Source organism: Heteronotia binoei, chromosome 12 (assembly GCF_032191835.1).
Source record: "Heteronotia binoei isolate CCM8104 ecotype False Entrance Well chromosome 12, APGP_CSIRO_Hbin_v1, whole genome shotgun sequence".
NCBI lineage: Eukaryota > Metazoa > Chordata > Lepidosauria > Squamata > Gekkonidae > Heteronotia > Heteronotia binoei.
This window is the reverse complement of record NC_083234.1, coordinates 53,471,533-53,489,382: the sequence shown is the minus strand read 5'-3', so window position 1 is coordinate 53,489,382 and position 17,850 is coordinate 53,471,533. Positions and strand designations below refer to the sequence as shown.

Here is a 17,850-nt window from a genome sequence, read left to right as displayed (position 1 = left end):
AAGCAATTTTAACCTTAAATACATTGTCCAAGCTGCTGGCTGGCTTGGCTTGGAGAAGTGGCTTAAAGAGCGAAATGCCTTCTCCAAGCCAGCCAGCTGGGCAGTGGGGGCTTCGAGAGCCAAATATTTATGAAAGAGCCACATGTGGCTCCTAGTTTAGACAAATGTATGCACGGCTCTGAGTTTCTTACAGGAAGGGTATGTTGCAAAATAGTTATTAGCTATGAAGGCTAAATGAAGCCTCCATGCACAGAGGTGTTTTAAGGGCCCTTGAAGTCCTTTACTAGTGCTGATCTGCTTTGACCCTTTTTAAAAGGGAACCCAGTGGGACAGAGCCACTGCATTGGTGGTGATTGCTTTAAAAAAATACTGGTGAGGCCCTGACCTGGATAATCCAGGCAAGCCCAGTCTTGGAAGCTAAGCAGGGTAAACTCTGGCAAGTACTTGGATAGGAGACCTCCTTGGAATACCAGCAGTTGGAAGGCTGGGGGCAAGCTTTATTCAGCCACCTTCCTGAATATCCTCCAGGTCCCCAGAAGTCACTATGACTTCCAGATGCATGCGTGTGTGCAAGCACGCGCACACACACACACACACACACAAAATACAAAAATTCCAACCCCACCCCCGCCACCCAGAAAAAAAACACCTGGTGAAATATTGTGGCCCAATAGGTGGAGAATGGGGTGGCAGAATAGGCCGTAATTAGAATGGGCAATATTTTCACTTTGTTTTCATGTCATTATTATGTTATTATTTCTGTTAGTTTTGTCTGCCAGCCTTCTTTTCTTTCACCCCAAAAAGGACGTCCAGTGTGTGTGCTGATGTTGTTGGTGGCACACCACTTCTGCACTAGCCAGCCAGACCAGGAAGAGATCCTCTTTTTCTTCTGATGCCCAATGCCCCCAGCACTTCAAAGTGCCATGGGAAACATAGGATATTTTTCTTAGGATGCACCAAAGTGGAGGGAGATGCTTTTCTCGCCATCCTGAGCCATTTGGCTGGCTGCAGCAGTAACATTATTCTCAATCCAGAGTTAGTGGGGTGAGGGCTGGAGTTAAGAAAGGAATTGGATGGATGGATGGATGGATGGATGGATGGATGGATGGATGGATGGATGGATGGATGGATAGATGGCACAAAGAGCTAGAGAACTGTGAATAGGAAAGTCACTAGAAAAGGGATGACTTAACAGTGGTTTTAGCACTTCAAACATTTGGACCTTGAAAAGGTGGATTTTAAAACAATTACGCATAACAATTTTTGCTTTTGTTAAGGATTAGGGCACTGAAGCCCACAATCCTTGGAAACCTTACCAAACTTCCATTGGCATCAGAGATGCCAGGCACTGCCCACGCACTTTCAAGCCTATCAGAGCAGCCATATGGTTTCTAGGGCCTAGAAACTTGCCTCTCTGAGAAAAAAAAGTTAAATGCAGCCTGAATTCTGCACCCAACACCAGAGCATGAGCCGATGATGATTAGCGGCTGATATCCACTGCCCACCCCCACACGTGACATTTTCAACTTCCCTGCGTGAGAGCGGAAGATAGCAACTGCCAGCTGGCAACCCTTCCTAGCATTTGAAGGTGGCTTCCTCAGTCATGCCTTGGCAGAGCTCTCGCTATCCCAGCAGCCAACTCTGCCAGCGTTCTACAGGAAGGGAAGAACCACCCCCACCCCCAAAGAAAATCAGAGCGGCTGGGCTGCTTAGCACCGAGCTGAACCCATCAGCTCCTAGGAAAATTCCTCTGGGAAGGAGTAGAGCATATCTTGTTTGTACATTTGTAAAACAAGCCACCGAAGGGGAACACATTGACTGGCAGGGATGTTGGTGTGTGTACGCAAATGCAACATGCTTTGATCCAGAAGTTGCCCTTTTCCAGGAGAGCTTGCCCTTTCTCTTGATGCTGCCTTTTAGCCTTAAGTGGTTCCAAGGCACCAGAAAAGCATCTGTGGGCCCGCTAAAAGTTGCCCGTGAGCCGATTGCCCATCTACCAGTACTGCCTCAGGTTAGACCAATGCCCTAATAATAGCTCCAGAACAGAACAACTGTCCATTAATCAAACTATAACAAACAACATATTAGCTTTCAGCTTAGTAGTGTGTGTCTATTCACACAAGTGTTGTCGCTGTTCTTACATTTTCCTCCAGCTTCACTCTATTGCAGATGTTAGGCTTACTTTTTGCAGATTCTCTCTCTCTCACTCACACAGAAATCAGCACTTTCATTTCTGTTCTTCTCACTAACCAGCATGACGGAGTTTTGCTCACTTCTTTCTGCCTCTTTCCTACTTAGTCATTAAAATATAAAGGAAGGCAAGAACCTTCCGATGGGGTGGTGATGAAGGCCAGTGCTGCAGTGGAGGGAGCGGCTGCTGTTCTATCAGAAGGAATTATGCCCCCACCTGACACTTCTCAAACCTCCAGACTCCTTTCATTTAAACACACAGCATCTCTCTGGTTTCACACACTTTGCTGCTATATTTAGCTTTCCAGGCAGCTTGCCCTGAGTAATAATTCATCAAAGGGGTCACAGCTTAGGAGGAATCATAGAGTTGGAAGGGACCTCTAGGGTCATCTAGTCCAACCCCCTGCACAATGTAGAAAACTCACAAACACTTCCCCCTAAATTCACAGGATCTTCATTACTGTCAGATGGCCATCTAGCCTCTGTTTAAAAAACTTCCAAGGAAGGAGAGCCCACCACCTCCCGAGGAAGCCTGTTCCACTGAGGAAATGCTCGAACGATCAGGAAGTTCTTCCTAATGTTGAGCCGGAAACTCTTTTGATTTAATTTTAACCCATTGGTTCTGGTCCTACCTTCCGGGGCCACAGAAAACAATTCCACACCATCCTCTATATGACAGCCCTTCAAATACTTGAAGATGGTGATCATATCACCTCTCAGCCACCTCTTCTGCAGGCTAAACATCCCCAGCTCCTTCAACCTTTCCTCATAGGACTTGGTCTCCAGACCCCTCACCATCTTCGTCGCCCTCCTCTGGACCCGTTCCAGTTTGTCTATATCCTTCTTAAAATGTGGTGCCCAAAACTGAACACAATACTTCAGGTGAGGACTTACTGGAAGAGGAAGGGGGGGGGTGCCAGGCTTTCTTCTGCTGCTGTGGAGGTTTAGGGGCCAGTGCAGAATCACCCTAATTCATTCTTCCGGTTGGGGTGCAGAGAGCCCTGCTTTGGGGGGATGTGTGTTCAGACAGCATTAGACCTCTTTGGGTTAAAATCTAAGCCGTGCCTCAGCCTTGGAACCTCTTTCTGGGAGCAGCTTCTTGGCTCAGAACATGTAAAGCAATGACATGAGTGTTTCTGAGCATAAAGTGTGTTTCCTAGTGCAGAGTGCAGACTAATTTTCCCAATAAAATTTCCAAGGCACACAGGTATCTTTGCCCAAAACTGTCATTCTTTAAAAGCAGGTCTCTGGAGAGGTGGCATGCCCATTTTTGGAATAAGCAAAACTGTTTGGTTTAGGAAGTGGGGAGGGGTGTTGAAGGAGGAAGATAAATTATTTCCTTGTGCTCACATGTCGTTCCTTCCCTCACACACACACACATATTGACTCCTGTTTTGAATTGCAAAGGGAGCTCAGCTGCTCTGTCTCTGGACCACAAATGCATTTTAATGGCACATCATTCCCGCTGCCACCGCTGCCACTCTATGCCTCTGATCTCACAGCCTTTGAACATTCTGTCAGCATCTGCCTGCTCCCACTGCTGGGACTTTCAGCTCTGCCTTCTAAACCAAGTTAAAGAAGAGCTCAGGCTCATTCCACTCAGAGAAAGTGAGCTGGGGAGGGGGAAATGATAGCTTGCATTCTGAAAATAATAGATCAGAGGGAGAATAATGTAGTAGAATAAAGAGAGTCATTCAAGGTTGGAAATCTCTGGTTGTTCAAGACCTTGTAGCTTGGCCTCCATCAAACAGCAGATTGGAAACACTGATGGTATAAGGGGTTGCCAACCACATACAGCCATATCTCCCTGCCTATTCCCAGCTCAAATGTACCCTCCATGCTGTTCAGTTAATTTGTACAGGTCAGAGAGTCTTTACCTTGAAAACCCTGTTTTGAATTCATCTTGCCTTGGGGAAGAGAAACAGACCTTAAGACTAGCATTCTTTAAACATGTGAAAGATTCTGGACTGTTGCTTCCCATGGGAAGTAAGAATCGTTTTCACCTTTGCATCCAACCTTCAGGTCTCTCTCGCATAATTTCTTTCCACGGAGTGCGAAGGGAGTTTTTCCAATGGCAAAAGATCTTCCAGCATTTGAGATTTTAGTCTGGCTTGCACAGTGGGCTCAGCATAGCTTTTACAATTTAAATTAAACAGTCAGCTTTCTAATACCCAATTAAAAACTAGGCAAAACCAGAAGCTAAAGCATCCCATTAAAAAACAAACATGTCAGTCAGAGGTCAACCATCAGATGAAGAAGGAAAACTGGTGTTTGGGCTGTATCACTTTTAGCTGTGATGGGGAACCTTGTTATTAATTAGATTTTTATCTCTCTTTGGTGGGGGGGGCACAACAGGTTGAGGACGGTGCCCTTTCCCAGGAGTGTTGTTCCTTCTTGACCTGCCCCTTCCTTGGATCTTCACAGCTGAGTAGGGCTTGGATCCCAGATCACCCCATTCCTGGTCTGATTCCTAACTGCTGCTCTCAACTTGCTCTCCACAGTGGAATGTTCAATACAAAGAAAATCTCCTTGTACATAGAACACTAGCATGTCAGGCTAAATGACTGCAGTCTAGCTTTCACCCTGACAATACTTTTCTAGACCCAGGGAATTAATTATTTTGGTGTTGAGGAGGCTTCTACCTTGTGGGCCACCTCTCTGTGCTATGAAGTAGTCCAGCCCAGGCTGAGGTTTAATTCATCGCCCCACAGCTTGTAAGAATGAATTCTCAGCTATACATACAAAAGTGTCTGTTCTTCTACTGCTGTGCAATTGAGAAAGAACCATTAATGGGACAAGAGATGCTAGAGTAGTGTTACCAATCCATTGACTGGGCCTCGAGTTCTTCTGGAAGCATGATTGCTCTCCAGATTATGGAGACCAGTTCCTCTGTAGGAAAAAAAAGTAGTTTTTCAGTTTGACTGAAATGGGCTCACATTCCTGGTTAGGCTCCCTCCTCAAACTCTATCCATTCTAGGCATCAACCCCCCCCCCCCCAATTTCCAGGAATTTCCCAAGATGGAGTTGGCTACTGTAGTTGGAACATTACCTTAACCTAGGCAAGGGGTTCATGGGTCAAGGACACGGATTTTAGGAAGAAGTAAATTCTTGAACCTTGGCTTCTGTTTGGAGGGGCTTCATGAATAAACAACACAGATTGTGGGTTTTTTTTAAAAAAAACAACTTTGTATATTGTCCTTTCCCCCTTACAAGATTTATTCAGAGAATAAGCTCAAAATTATATGCACTATAAAAGCAAAAGCCACTCAGCTATCCTAGGCATTCTCATGTCAGGGGAGTTTGGAGAACCCATTTAGTGGCAAACATGATGAGGTCAAGTGCCTGTCAGAAGGGCAGTGAAACAGAGGAGGAAATGCAAGGCAGGAGTACTCAGAAGCAAGATTCATTCTATCCAATGGGCTACCTCCAATGACAGTGTTCTTGAGATGGCAGACAGAGTCACTCAGAGACACAGGAGAGGCTTCTGCATATTCCGCCTCTGAAGCAACAAAATATTGGATTGGCAGTTTTTTTTAAAAGAAAAAAAAATCCAGAATGACTTGAAGGGTCCTGGGCATGTCCTCCAGGAGCCGTGGAAGACAATCATTCATCAGTTTAGACAAAAGAAGGGGGAACAAGAAGGCAAAAAAAGAAAATGATGGGGAGATTGGCTATTTTTAGTCATTGTGAGTATATAGTTTGCTGAAGAGGAATATTTGGGTCAAGGGGAAATTTTGTAATCAGATATATCCATTCCATGCTGTTTCCTTACTCCTAAATTTACTATATTTTCTGTTTGTTATGGATGGTCATAAAATGGTATTGCATTATAAGTTAAAGAAGCGGCTAGATTTGGAATACAACATATGACTCCTGATTTGGAACTAGCGTCCTCAACATATCCTTCTGCTCTTCTCCCTACAGTATGAATTCAAAGCCAAGAATATCAAGAAGAAGAAAGTGAGCATTATCGTCTCTGTAGATGGTGTGAAAGTGATCCTGCGTAAGAAGCAGAAGGTGGGCCTCTGCTCAGCTGCCTCGGTGTGCAAAAGAAGAGAAACTTCTCATTCAAGAGTTAGTTTAAACAGCAGTCTGTACCTTTTCCCTTATAACCATGTAATGAAAAGGATTAGAAACTTTATTTAAAAGCTGGGAGCAAGTGTACTGTTGTAATATACCATTATATCTTTAATGTGTTTTTTTTTAAATCCCTAAAAATTGGGAAGGAGGATGGTGTTCATGGGAGCAGAGGTACAGAGAATGCCTCCAATGTTGATGGAACCGAAAAAAATTCAATTCCTGTTCACAAATTGCTCAAAAGAGCTGTGACTGACCTTTCCAAAGAGATCATACCAATTCAGGTTTGGGAAAGATCACCACAGAGTGAAGGGGGCCATGCTCCGCCCCCCAACAGTGATGCTGTAAGGAAGCCAAGGCAGAATGAAATATCTGTCCTGATGCAGCCTTGTAGAACTCCCTCCTATGGGATATTTTTCCTGGAGTCGGCTTTTTTTTCTTTTTGGCACTGAGTGGAATTGGCCCTGCTTTCCTGGCACTTTATTGGGTTTTTATTTTTTGCTAGTTCAGTATTCATAGTTGCTGTTTCAAGGCTGCTGCTTTTCTGTTTGAAAGTGCTCTTTGCTCTGGTGCTTCCTATGGGGGAGGTAGTTTACCTACTGATGATAGAATAACAACATATCTGGATTTAATAGTCATTTCTTCTTTCCAGGAAACAGTAGTTGTGTGAGGAGAGCTCCGGGGATCACTGCAAGAGAATCCTCCACACCACCAAACTACAAGTCCCGCAATTCTTTGGGGGAAACCATAACAGTTACACTGACATAGAAGCAATTTATTTTATACATCATTCCCTCACCAAGAAAAGTTTATGCACAGAGTGTAGAGAGGTCCTCAGTTGTGACTCAGTCTTTTCTGTGGTCACCTTGGCCTGTTTGGCTTTCCACTAGCTAGGTAGCCATAAATATCCACGGGAGTCAGCATGCAGCACAGCTACCACAACTAAATGAAATTTCACTAGTAACAGTTTGTTTTTTATCCTCTTCTCCAGAGGAAGGAATGGACCTGGGATGAGGGCAAGATGCTGGTGATGCACGACCCGGTTTACAGGTAAGCCACGGTTAATAATCAGCCCCTGCCCACTTCAGGTCCAGTCTGAAAAGAGGGAATCACTCTCTTTGTTTATTTGTATCCCATTTTCACCCCCTCACCCAGATAGCCCAGGCTTGCCCAGTCTCATCGATCTCGGAAACTAAGCAGGGTCAACACTAGCTAGTGTTGGAATGGGAGACCACCAAGGAATACCAGAGTTGTGAAGCAGAGCCAGTCAATGGCAAGCCACCTCTGAACATCTCTTGCCTTGAAAACCCTATGAGCTTGCCACAAGTCAACTGTGGCTTGACGGCCACGACAACATCCCAGTTTCACCACCAATGAAGATCCTAAGTAGCTGGCAGGAGAGGAAGCTGGCTAGCAGGAGCGGAATAAGATCTGGGGGTGTCCAGAGGTGTTAGCCAAAGAACTTTTGCCCTTTGTTTTTAGCCTAGATAAATCAAGAGTTTTGAGAAAGAACTGCTAGTAAGCGAGATGGATGAGAAGATGTGCTCTGAATTTGGAAGCCTCCCCCCCCACCCCTGAAAGCCAGTTTGGTATAGTGGTTAAGTGTGCGGACTCTTATCTTGGAGAACCGGGTTGGATTCCCCACTCCTCCACTTGCACCTGCTGGAATGGCCTTGGGTCAGCCATAGCTGACCAGGGCATCTTCTGTGAGAGCTCTCTCAGCCCCACCCACCTCACAGGGTGTCTGTTGTGGGGGAGGAAGATAAAGGAGATTGTGAGCCGCTCTGAGATTTAGAGGGCAGGATATAAATCCAATATCTTCATCTTCTTCTGTTTGTCTCTTTTTGTATTCCTTTTAAATTATAAGCCATTTTGAGTCCTCTTTAGTGATAAAATGAGCCCACTTGCGGAATAGGGCGGCATATAAAACTAAAAATTAAATTTAAATTAAAAGTGGAATGTAAATAAATAAATAAAGCCAGTGTAGCACACAGAGACATCCTGATTCCTGGGGCATTTGGTTCTATATCTGCCTCCCATCACCCACAAACAACAACAAAATCCACAGAGAGCACTAACATTCTAGAACTCTTAAGATATGCCACTGTTATCCCCATATTGCAAACAAATTACATGATTTCTGCAGCCACCAATAAAACTCCCCTTTGGGAGCTGAGCAGTGCATTCTGGGGCCAGGCTGTCCACTAGGCAACTGGTATGCTAGTTCTTGAAAAAATGCCTACCAAACATTTGTTGGAATTGTGGCATCAGCGCTGGTGGCTGCCTTCCATTGCTTGCTGGGTGCAGCTCTCCAGAATTCTCCTCTACAGTTGGAAGCTGCATCCAAGGGTTAATAATCTGCAAAACCAGATTTGTAAAGATCCTGATTTGGTCCCAGTGGCTAAATCTGCCTCATCTTCACTGCAGCAAACCCAGGGACAAGTCAGCCAGGATTTCATGGACTTCTGGGTTATCCACAGACGCAGGGCTGTCCCTAGACTGGCACCCTAGGCAAGACGAAGTTCTGGTGCCCCCCCCCCCCACTGATAATGTAATTGAGTCACATGGGGAGTTCCACCAGAAGGCTGGCACCCTATGCAGTTGCCTAGTTTGCCCAGTGGCAGGGCTGGTCCTGTCTGCAGAATGACACTTAACACCGTTTGTCTTCCTTCACACAAATGCAACAATTTTTTTAAAACTCTGTATACCTTTCTCGTTTCTATGGGTCTCTCTCTTCCCCCTTCTTTTTTCTTCTAGAATCTTCTATGTATCACACGACTCCCAGGACCTAAAGATATTCAGCTACATTGCCAGGGATGGCACCAATAATTCCTTCCGATGCAACGTTTTCAAATCTAAGAAGAAGGTGCAGAGGGATGGGCGGGGTTGGGCTGAAGTGAGCTAACATGCGTCTCCTTTGCTGTCATCTCCCTCTCCTGGAGGTGGTCACTGTTCTTACCTGCTCTTTGCATGTACACCCCAGGGATGCTGGTATGCTTTTAGTCATGTATGGGATAAGAACTGTCATGCTTGCAAGCTGGTGGCCATGTCAGTGCAAGGGCCCAAGCTTGCCTAGCCTGTCTTTCAATTCCTCCTGCTTCTGCTGAAAAGTGGCTTCTTTCCTCAGACTCAGGCCATGCGTGTGGTGCGGACAGTGGGCCAAGCCTTTGAGGTGTGTCATAAACTGAGCCTACAGCATGCGCTCCAGAATGCGGACGGGCAAGCTGATGGTGCCAGCAACAATTCAGTAGAAGATCCACAGTTGGAAGGTGAGGAACTTGGGGTCACTCTGGTTTCTTGATAGTCCTTTCGTACCCAACTCCAGGAAAGCCTCTCCAGTTTTAGCAGTTTCCAAAAGAATAAGCACTGCTAACTGATTTTTTTTGTTCATAGGGAGCGGCCAAAGAAAATCAATAGAATAGACAGATTGTATGGGCAAAATCTGCATTGTTTACCATCTGATTAACATATGACAAGATAGATTCATTAATTTTCCAGTCATAAAATTATCACTTGGGGACTTCCTCCACCTTAATTCTGAGCGGTAACCCTTTCTTCTGAATGCATCTTAGCTATGCCTGTCTCCTCATATGTCTCTTAAAAGGATCATAATTTGAGATGGAGAAAGTCAAGGTCCACAGTAAAAGTCACAGCAAAGGAAAGTGTCTGCTATCACAGGCCAGTTATTCCCAGATCATGTCCTCAAACTTCCTTTGTGCCTCTTATTCATTTACACATTCAGAGAGTGAATTTGAGGTTGATGCAAACACCCAAAAGTCCATAGCTGTTGACAAGACATGGAAGCTATGCCCCCTCTTCTATTTATTGGATTTCTTAACTACCCTTCCCTGAAGGACCAGACTCAGGGCAATGCACGGCACAACACCATCATATAAAATATCAGTTAAAAACAAATTAAAGCCAATAAAACACAGCAGGTTAACTAGAGATGGCACTTTCTCAACCTAGCACAAATGATCACATGAAAAACAGAAAGTTTTCCTTTCTAGTGGATGTAATTCACAAGTCCATAAAGAAATACATTGACCACTAGAGATCTGCAATTCCCAGAAAGCCACAGGACAACAAAATAGCTGTGGTGGGGTTGGGTTTTTTTTTTGAGGGGGGGGGGAGGAATATTTGGAAGAGTTGAAGTATGCAATACTTTACATATCAAACCTAAACTTATTTTACTGTTTGAACAATGTAAAATGCATAATTTATAATTCAGTTAGCATATGCAGCTGTGCTATTTTGAATGTTTATAGAATGTAGTAGAAGTATAATACAGTAGTTTTCTACAAGCAAAATAGTGAACATACACAGTTCTTGAAAGAATTGCAATTGAAAGACTTGTACTCTGTACTACATCAGAACATGTATCTAAGTTTCTGCCATCTGAGGTAGGGAAAAATAAATAAAAGCTGAAAATAGAAAATGTCTTTTGCTGTTAAGAAAAGTGTATTATTTGGGCAGAAACACAGTAATATAGTCTCAGTAGGACTAGCAGCTTTTGGATAAAGCAAATATTTAATGGAAGACTTGTTTGTTTTCTTAGAGTTATCAAAATGTCTAGTTCTCTTTTTTTTGGGGGGGGGGGAAGAGGATGAAGAAGAATCCTCAGGAAATAATGAGGGTGGTTCCCAGATGTTTTTTCAGGCCTCAGGCCTTCAGATTTCTACCTTTGATAGACTCAAAGACAGGACACCGAGGGTGTTGGTTACTCTGGAGTTCCTCCTGCCTTCCACAGCAGTCTCAGAATCTAGACTTCATGTGTAAGCAAACTATTTAATTAGATTAAAACTGAAGACATTCTTCACAGTAATCCTCTTTCAAGGCTTAGCTCCCCCCCCCCCCCAATTACATGGATGAGAGGAGGAGCCCAGTTAGGCCCAGATGTCCTTTCCTTGATAAGGTTTTGCTTCTCTCCCTTTTGGTGTTGCTTGAAGGTTTCCAGCTGGAAGGGCCTCCAATGGCTGACAGAGAAAACATCTCTGCTGACTCCGAGGGACTGACTGACTGCGGGGCCTGTGAGCTTCCCTCATCCATGCCGGATCTGGGAGTGCTGAAACCTGGGCAGAGCCTGAAGGAAAGGAATATCCAGGTAAGAGCCGGTGAGACTGGGAGCCAGGAACACAATTATTCAAACAAATTGTTGATCACCTGTTACCCTGGCCTCTTTCAAACAGCCCATGGGGCTCCTCTGGTTTTATCTTCTTAACCACCTTGGGTGGTAGGAGAGGATGCAAGAGCTCAGGGTCACCTGGGGAGCTGCCGGTATGATGGGAATACTATCGATAATGTTTAAAATGTATTATTATTATTACTACTACTATTATTACTATTTGAGATGGGGTACAGAAAAGAAAAGAAGGAAGCGGGAATTATAAGTATCATGTTTTCTGTTTTTTGTTCATCATAAGGACAAATAGCATCAGAGTAAGTATAAAACAAGTATTTAAGATACCTAGTATTCAGTAATTTTTACATACTATGCTTATTACTAAAACCTAACATTTATTGTCATGTTACTATTATTAATACCCATTATTTCATTGTGTATTCCAAAACATCCTACTACTATCACAGTTATCATAGTCAAATTTAAATCCAAGCTTATTTTTAAAAGCATCTCTAGAAATGAAAAGGCAACGATAAAGTTCATATGTATGTCAGAGTTAACTTTTATAATCTTAAGTCTGTCCTTATTTCATAAACATTGTTTCAAAACATACCTATATTTATGCCATTATAATATTATCTGTAATGACCTAACGGGAACACTGACATTGCCACGTTGCTTTGGATTGCAGGAGAGCGAGAGCCGCACTCACCACCCCTCTGCTTCGCAGTCACTGGTGAGCCCCACCAGCCCCTGTTCCTCTGCCTCAGTCACCCCACTTGCTTCCCAGCACTGCCTGCAGCTCCTCCAGCACCAGCTCCTCCAGCAGCAGCAACAGACCCAGGTGGCAGCTGCTCAGGTAACGTCCGTCTGCGAGGGCTTCACACCCACAGGGCTGAGGCAAGGCTGGGTCCTGAGCCTGGGGCATTCCTCCTCCTTAGCCAGAGATCTGTGAACCTCTCACAGTTCCCTCTCAAGTGATCTGAAAGTGGCACAATCCCTTTCTGCAGCGCATGCAGTGGGGAGGTCTGACAAGCCAGTTTGGTGTAGTGGTTAAATGTGCGAACTCTTATCTGGGAGAACCGGGTTTGATTCCCCAGTCCTCCACTTGCAGCTGCTGGAATGGCCTTGGGTCAGCCATAGCTCTCTCAGAGCTTGTCCTTGAAAGCGCAAATTAGAGCATGCGTGGATCCATGTTGTAAAGAGTAGAGCTGTGGCTCCATGTAACGTCGGGAGAAAGAGGTTGAGGAAGAACTATTGAAACCGTGAGGAGTCCTTTTAAAAGCGGTCCCTTATTCTCTCTGTACCATCGCAAGTGGAACACTAAGAATTTAAAGACTTCACCCACGTCTTCATTAAGTCCTATTTGAAGAGGCTATCATTCTTTGTGACTGTTTAGAGACTTTATGGGAAAAATTTCAAAAATGTTCAGTGTTCCTTGGTTTTGTTTTTGTTTTACTTCACTAAAAACGCATATTTACACGCTTTGTGTGAAAGTTTTATTGCTTCTGGTGATTATCTTATATTGCTTGTCTTGTTGTATTTATTATTACTATTGTAAAAGATCAAATTATAGCCGCTATTTTAAAAAGGCTTCTGGGCTTTGAGGACCTTCAGTCTGGTCCTGCAGGGTCCTTCTCACATCCCTGGGACTCAGTCCTCTCTGTTTAAACATCTCCACTGTCATACTGGCCCAACAGGTGCAGTTGCTGAAAGACCAGTTGTCGGCCGAGACCACAGCCCGCATCGAGGCTCAGGCCCGTGTCCGCCAGCTGCTCCTGACCAACCGGGACCTGCTGCAGCACGTCTCCTTGCTGGTGAAGCAGCTCAAGGAACTGGAAATCAAGGTGCAGCTGCGGCACCCAGGTGAGCAAAGAAAGGGATCGCTGTGCTGAATACCTCCTCAGGGCTGTTCAAAGACCTACAGGTGCATGCTCTACCCTGCAGCCTTCTGCCACCATGCTTGGTGTTTTCTCTCCTTAAGGCAACTTTTTCTTGCTCTCCCTCTTCCATTCCCAGTTAGAAACTGGACTCTGAATACCACTAGGGCTCACTGCTCTCTTGTGTTTGCAGCCTTGCTAATGCATTTGTTTTCCCTTTTCGTCTGCAGTTGACCGCTCACTGCAGAACTTGACTTCGGCCCAGTCACTCTCGCTCAATTTGAAGAACCACTACAGCCTAGAAATCAACCTGCCCTCCACCTCAACTCCTGCCAGCGTCCTGGGCAGCCCTGTGACGCGGTCGAGCATCTGTGAATCCTACCTGAACCTCGCCAGCCTGGAGAAGGGCAGCGGGCTGCCCAACAACACTGAGAGCGAGGAACACCTTGTGGTTCTAGAGGGTCCGGATGGCCTCCGCAGCGTTGAGGGCTCGGAGGCCACTGACTGTAGTGTGCTCAACGGGACCGGACAACAGAAGTGCAATGGCTCAAGCTTTCCAGCACAAGAGGAAAGGTGAGTGGTTTTCACATGGTGATATATTTATTTATTTATTTATTTTGTAGATTTATTTATCCGCCTTTTCCCATAGAGGGCTCAGGGCGGATTACAAACACAGTAAAACAGTTAAAAATCCAACAATAAACGATCAAAACAAGCAGATCAGGATAAAAACAATATGGATGGTGCAAGACATAGATGTCATAAATGTCATAGATGTCGGCCCAGTATCTAACAATCAAGGTGGTAAATCAGTGCAAGGGAGAACTATTAGATGGTATAACCAATGATAGGCATGGCCGTCCCTGTCTGAGCCAGAAGGGAGCTGCGTGAAGGTCTAAGTCACGTGGCTGTTGTTTTTCAAACAGCTCTATGCAGATTGTTGCATGTGATCGAGCAGTCATGTGATGACTTATGCAGGGCCCCAAGTTGCCTGCTGGTGCTTCTAACTTTTCTTTGCATAGCCAGTCAGGCCAGGCAGCCTCCGCAGGGATATTGGTGGGGGGTAAGTCATTAAAGGCCAACAAATTAGCTGTTGTTTTGTTGTGTTTTCCAGCCATGGGAGGTGCCTTTGCAGTCATATTGAATTGCAGAATGGGTTTATTGGATACGCATTTGCATGGCTGCCTTCCTATAGGACAGCCTGTGCTGAAGTCCTTGCTTGGGCAAACCAGTACCCCTCCGCCTAAGTCACCACATGCACAGCTGCGAGGGTGGGCATTTCTGATGTTAACCCTGTTCCCATCTTTGCTTGACAGGTTGCAGCCATTCATCCCCAAGCTGAACCCCCCACCACCCACTCTGAGGAGGAGGTCTAGCAAAACCACCTCTCCCAGCCTGGAAGCAGAGACCCTGCCCCTCAACTCCATGGCCAATCCTGGAACCTCCTCATTCGCCAGCATCGCCATCTTCTCCCTCTCTAACTTCGAGCCCGAGTCCAGGACACAGGGAGGACGCACTGGTGGCTGTGTCGAAAACCGGGGGCATCTGAACCAGGGCATGGCCAAGGAGGACAGATGCATACTGCTGGCAAAGGGCATTTTAGGCCAAGTGGATAAGGGCTCCCTTAGGGACTTGGACAGCACTCTGGACAGCACACGGCCCTTCTCCTTAGCCGGCAACGAGACGTGCTTGCACATCAGCCTCTCAGAGGAAGAGCTGGACAATGTTGGGGCTTGTATCGCTCGTGCATAAAGATACTTTAGGGATCACCATTCACTGGGCCCGGTGGCCAGACCTGGATAGCGGGAGGGGGGTAGAAATGCCACAGGAGGCCCTGCAGCCCCAGGTGAGGTCCTGGAGGAAGTCACAGCTGGATGCCGGTGGCTCTGGAAAGCCAACAGTGGGAGAGTTTCAACCGAAGGCAATTGGGAGATTTTAAAGTCTCCCCCAAGGCAGTCTTCTAAACAAGCAAATGTCTTCCATGGACACTGGAGAATTTCCAGCACCCAGCATGTGAGAGCCTGGCCATTACCTTGGTGGAGTACCCACCTGAGAATCCATGTATGATAAATACCGCTGAGCTAGTGCAGGGATTCCCAACACCCCACAAGGGACCTCAGCACCATTTGCTGAACACTAGACTGTGCTTGGGATTGTCCTCGCACCTAGGAAAGGCCGTGGCAGTCAGCATCCCAGAGGCAAACAGGCAGAAGGGAGAGAGATCCGTAATGAGCAACCAAGAAAGGTCAGCATCTGGGAGTTCAGAGGGGTTACCCCCAGTTCAGTGCACAATTGTTTCCAGATGCCTCCCCTGGGATGGGAGGAGAGGAGTGGGCCATGAAACCTGTTCTGCAGACAGAGAACACACACGTTGCAGAAGCCCAGTTTCCTGACTGAGGGGCTAGGGGCCATCTCACTGTCACCCCTGCCTATGGCTAAGAGCGTAAAGCATGAAGGCATTCCAGCAGCTCCTTGCCCACTTTGGAAGAGAAGCATCTGTTGCCTTAGTGCGTCCTTTAAAAAAAATTATCTTCCAGTCTCCATTAATGTGTTTGCAGGGAAGACAATGACGCGGAAAGCGCTGTGCAGTGCAAGAGGGGCTTTCAAGTGGGGAAGCTGGCCCATTACTCCTTTCAGCTCCGCAAGACAGGAGTGCTCCAGACCAACTCAGTAGACCCAGTCCAGGGACCCCTTCGCTCCTCCCCAGCTCTTCACACACATACAGAGCGACCAGTTCATTTCTTCATTTAACATGCTAATAGTATAGCCGCTGCTTGGCTGCACAGAAAAAGGCACATTCTGGTTTTATGTTAATTGATTGGTAAGGCCAGTTAGGAGACATTCCACCCCCCACCCCCAGCAGCACATTCTTTTTTCTTTTCCTTCTTTGTTATGACAGAAGAAATATGCATCCCAGCAAAGGGGCTTCCAGATTCCTGGATGCAAGATGCATTTCCCCATCTCTGGCACAACACAAACAGCTTTGAGTGAGGTGTTGGTGAGTGCAATTCATGCAGCTCTGAAAACAGACAGGGCAAACTGACCAAGTTTAAGTGAGTGACTGTGTTGTCACTCCAGTTAAAAGTTTAATGGCCCAGATAGCATTCTGCCTGGCTAGTTGCCAATATAAGCCAGAGGAAGTTAACGCTCAGTATTTTTCTTCCTTCCTTTTCATGGTGCACAAAAGAAAAAAAAAAGAAGCAAATACTTTGTACATCCTCTGTTCTTAAAAATTGCTTCTGGTCAGGAGGAAAAGGCACTCATTTGGTTTTAGAAGTATTTTGCTTTTCAGTCTTTTTTTTAATCCTCTGTTGAGGAAAATACTCTGCACATGCTCAGAGGGCATTTCAGCTTGCTGTGCTGAAATTTTTGAAAAGAAAAAGGTGGCAATCCTAGCCCTAAGTCTTATATGACTAAAAGAATAGTGACAGAGGCCAATATTTTGCTACAGTGCTCGTGAAAAATTGGGGCATGGGTATGGAGCAAACATCTTGTAACTTCATTCAAACTCAGCCCTCATTCAGTTGTGTGAATCAACTGTCAGTGACTGTATAATAGAGGGACTACTAGAGGGACTAACTGCTGTTAGGAAGCTGCAGGACAGGTTGCAATATTGTGTGTGCAAGGATAGAAAAGGGTTAATGGCTGTGCAGAGCTGTTCAAAAGAGGAGGACTTTTCGTGTTCACTTAGAAAGGGAGAAGCAAGTTAGAAGTAAGTTGTCAAAAAGAAGGAGGGAGATAAAGTATTACAAAGCAGAACAATTTTGACTGTTGCGGATGGTAAATGTATCTGTTCCCAGGGAGACGTGAGAAGAATCGGTGGCTCTGGATGCTCTGCAGTACAGCTGGCAGAGTTATAACTTGTGTGAATTACCCAGGACATCCAAGAGCAGATGTAATACATAGGCCAGAAAAATCACAGAACTCAAGAGCAGCTTTCACAGCCTCAGAGGCAGATTTCCTAGCAGTCTCTGAGGTTGCAAAACTGGCCAGCGGTCCACTGACATAGCCTCTTGGTGATGCATCCTGTTTGCTTGCATGATGAGCCCCATCTGGGCTGGATTGCATTAAGTGGAAAAAAATAAGGGGTGATTGGCCCCAAAGGGAAACAAATCCGCTTCTGTGAATAGAGCCCAGAGATCAGGATGAGTCACTCCTGGTCCCCTTTGCTGAAAGTGGAACAGCCAGGGAGGGGAGGGCTTCACTTGGCAAAATGAAAATTGAAAACGAGGACTATGAGCTGAAGGTGGAGTTTGTGCTAGTTATTAGGTAAAGATTGGGGGTAGAAACAGTAACCAGGGCAGCAAGCCCCCAGCTCCTGTTAGTGGCAACAGGAGAAAAAAAAATTAAATGGACTGTTGGGCCAACAGCATGATGTCCAGATTTCCCTGGACGTGATACCATAGTGCTTTAGGAATTGGCAGAAACTCTGTGGTAAAAACATAGGGTGTTTTCGCACTCACCTTCAGCCGGCGCCGCGACCCTCTTGACGACGGAGGATCTGTGCTGATTTCCCACACGAAGCGCTGGAGCAACCAGAAGAGCCGCCAATTTCCGGCGCGAAGCCCGCTCAAGCGTTTT

At 45.7% G+C, this 17,850-nt stretch overlaps 1 protein-coding gene across 2 annotated transcripts in view; it reads left to right on the top strand.

The window, feature by feature from the left end:
• Positions 1-17,641, top strand: part of LOC132580413 (carboxyl-terminal PDZ ligand of neuronal nitric oxide synthase protein-like) — a 41,229-nt gene extending 23,588 nt beyond the window's left edge. Inside the window, exons 3-11 of one of the 2 annotated variants that reach the window (XM_060251200.1) lie at positions 6,115-6,264; positions 7,259-7,317; positions 9,025-9,133; positions 9,395-9,536; positions 11,217-11,371; positions 12,081-12,248; positions 13,090-13,255; positions 13,500-13,842; positions 14,586-17,641. In XM_060251200.1, the coding sequence (XP_060107183.1) occupies positions 6,115-6,264; positions 7,259-7,317; positions 9,025-9,133; positions 9,395-9,536; positions 11,217-11,371; positions 12,081-12,248; positions 13,090-13,255; positions 13,500-13,842; positions 14,586-15,021 (1,728 nt within the window). In that variant the 3' untranslated portion in view covers positions 15,022-17,641. The remainder of the gene's footprint in view (positions 1-6,114; positions 6,265-7,258; positions 7,318-9,024; positions 9,134-9,394; positions 9,537-11,216; positions 11,372-12,080; positions 12,249-13,089; positions 13,256-13,499; positions 13,843-14,585) is intronic. The other variant, XM_060251201.1, reaches the window with a different exon arrangement.
• The last annotated feature ends 209 nt before the right edge of the window (positions 17,642-17,850 follow it).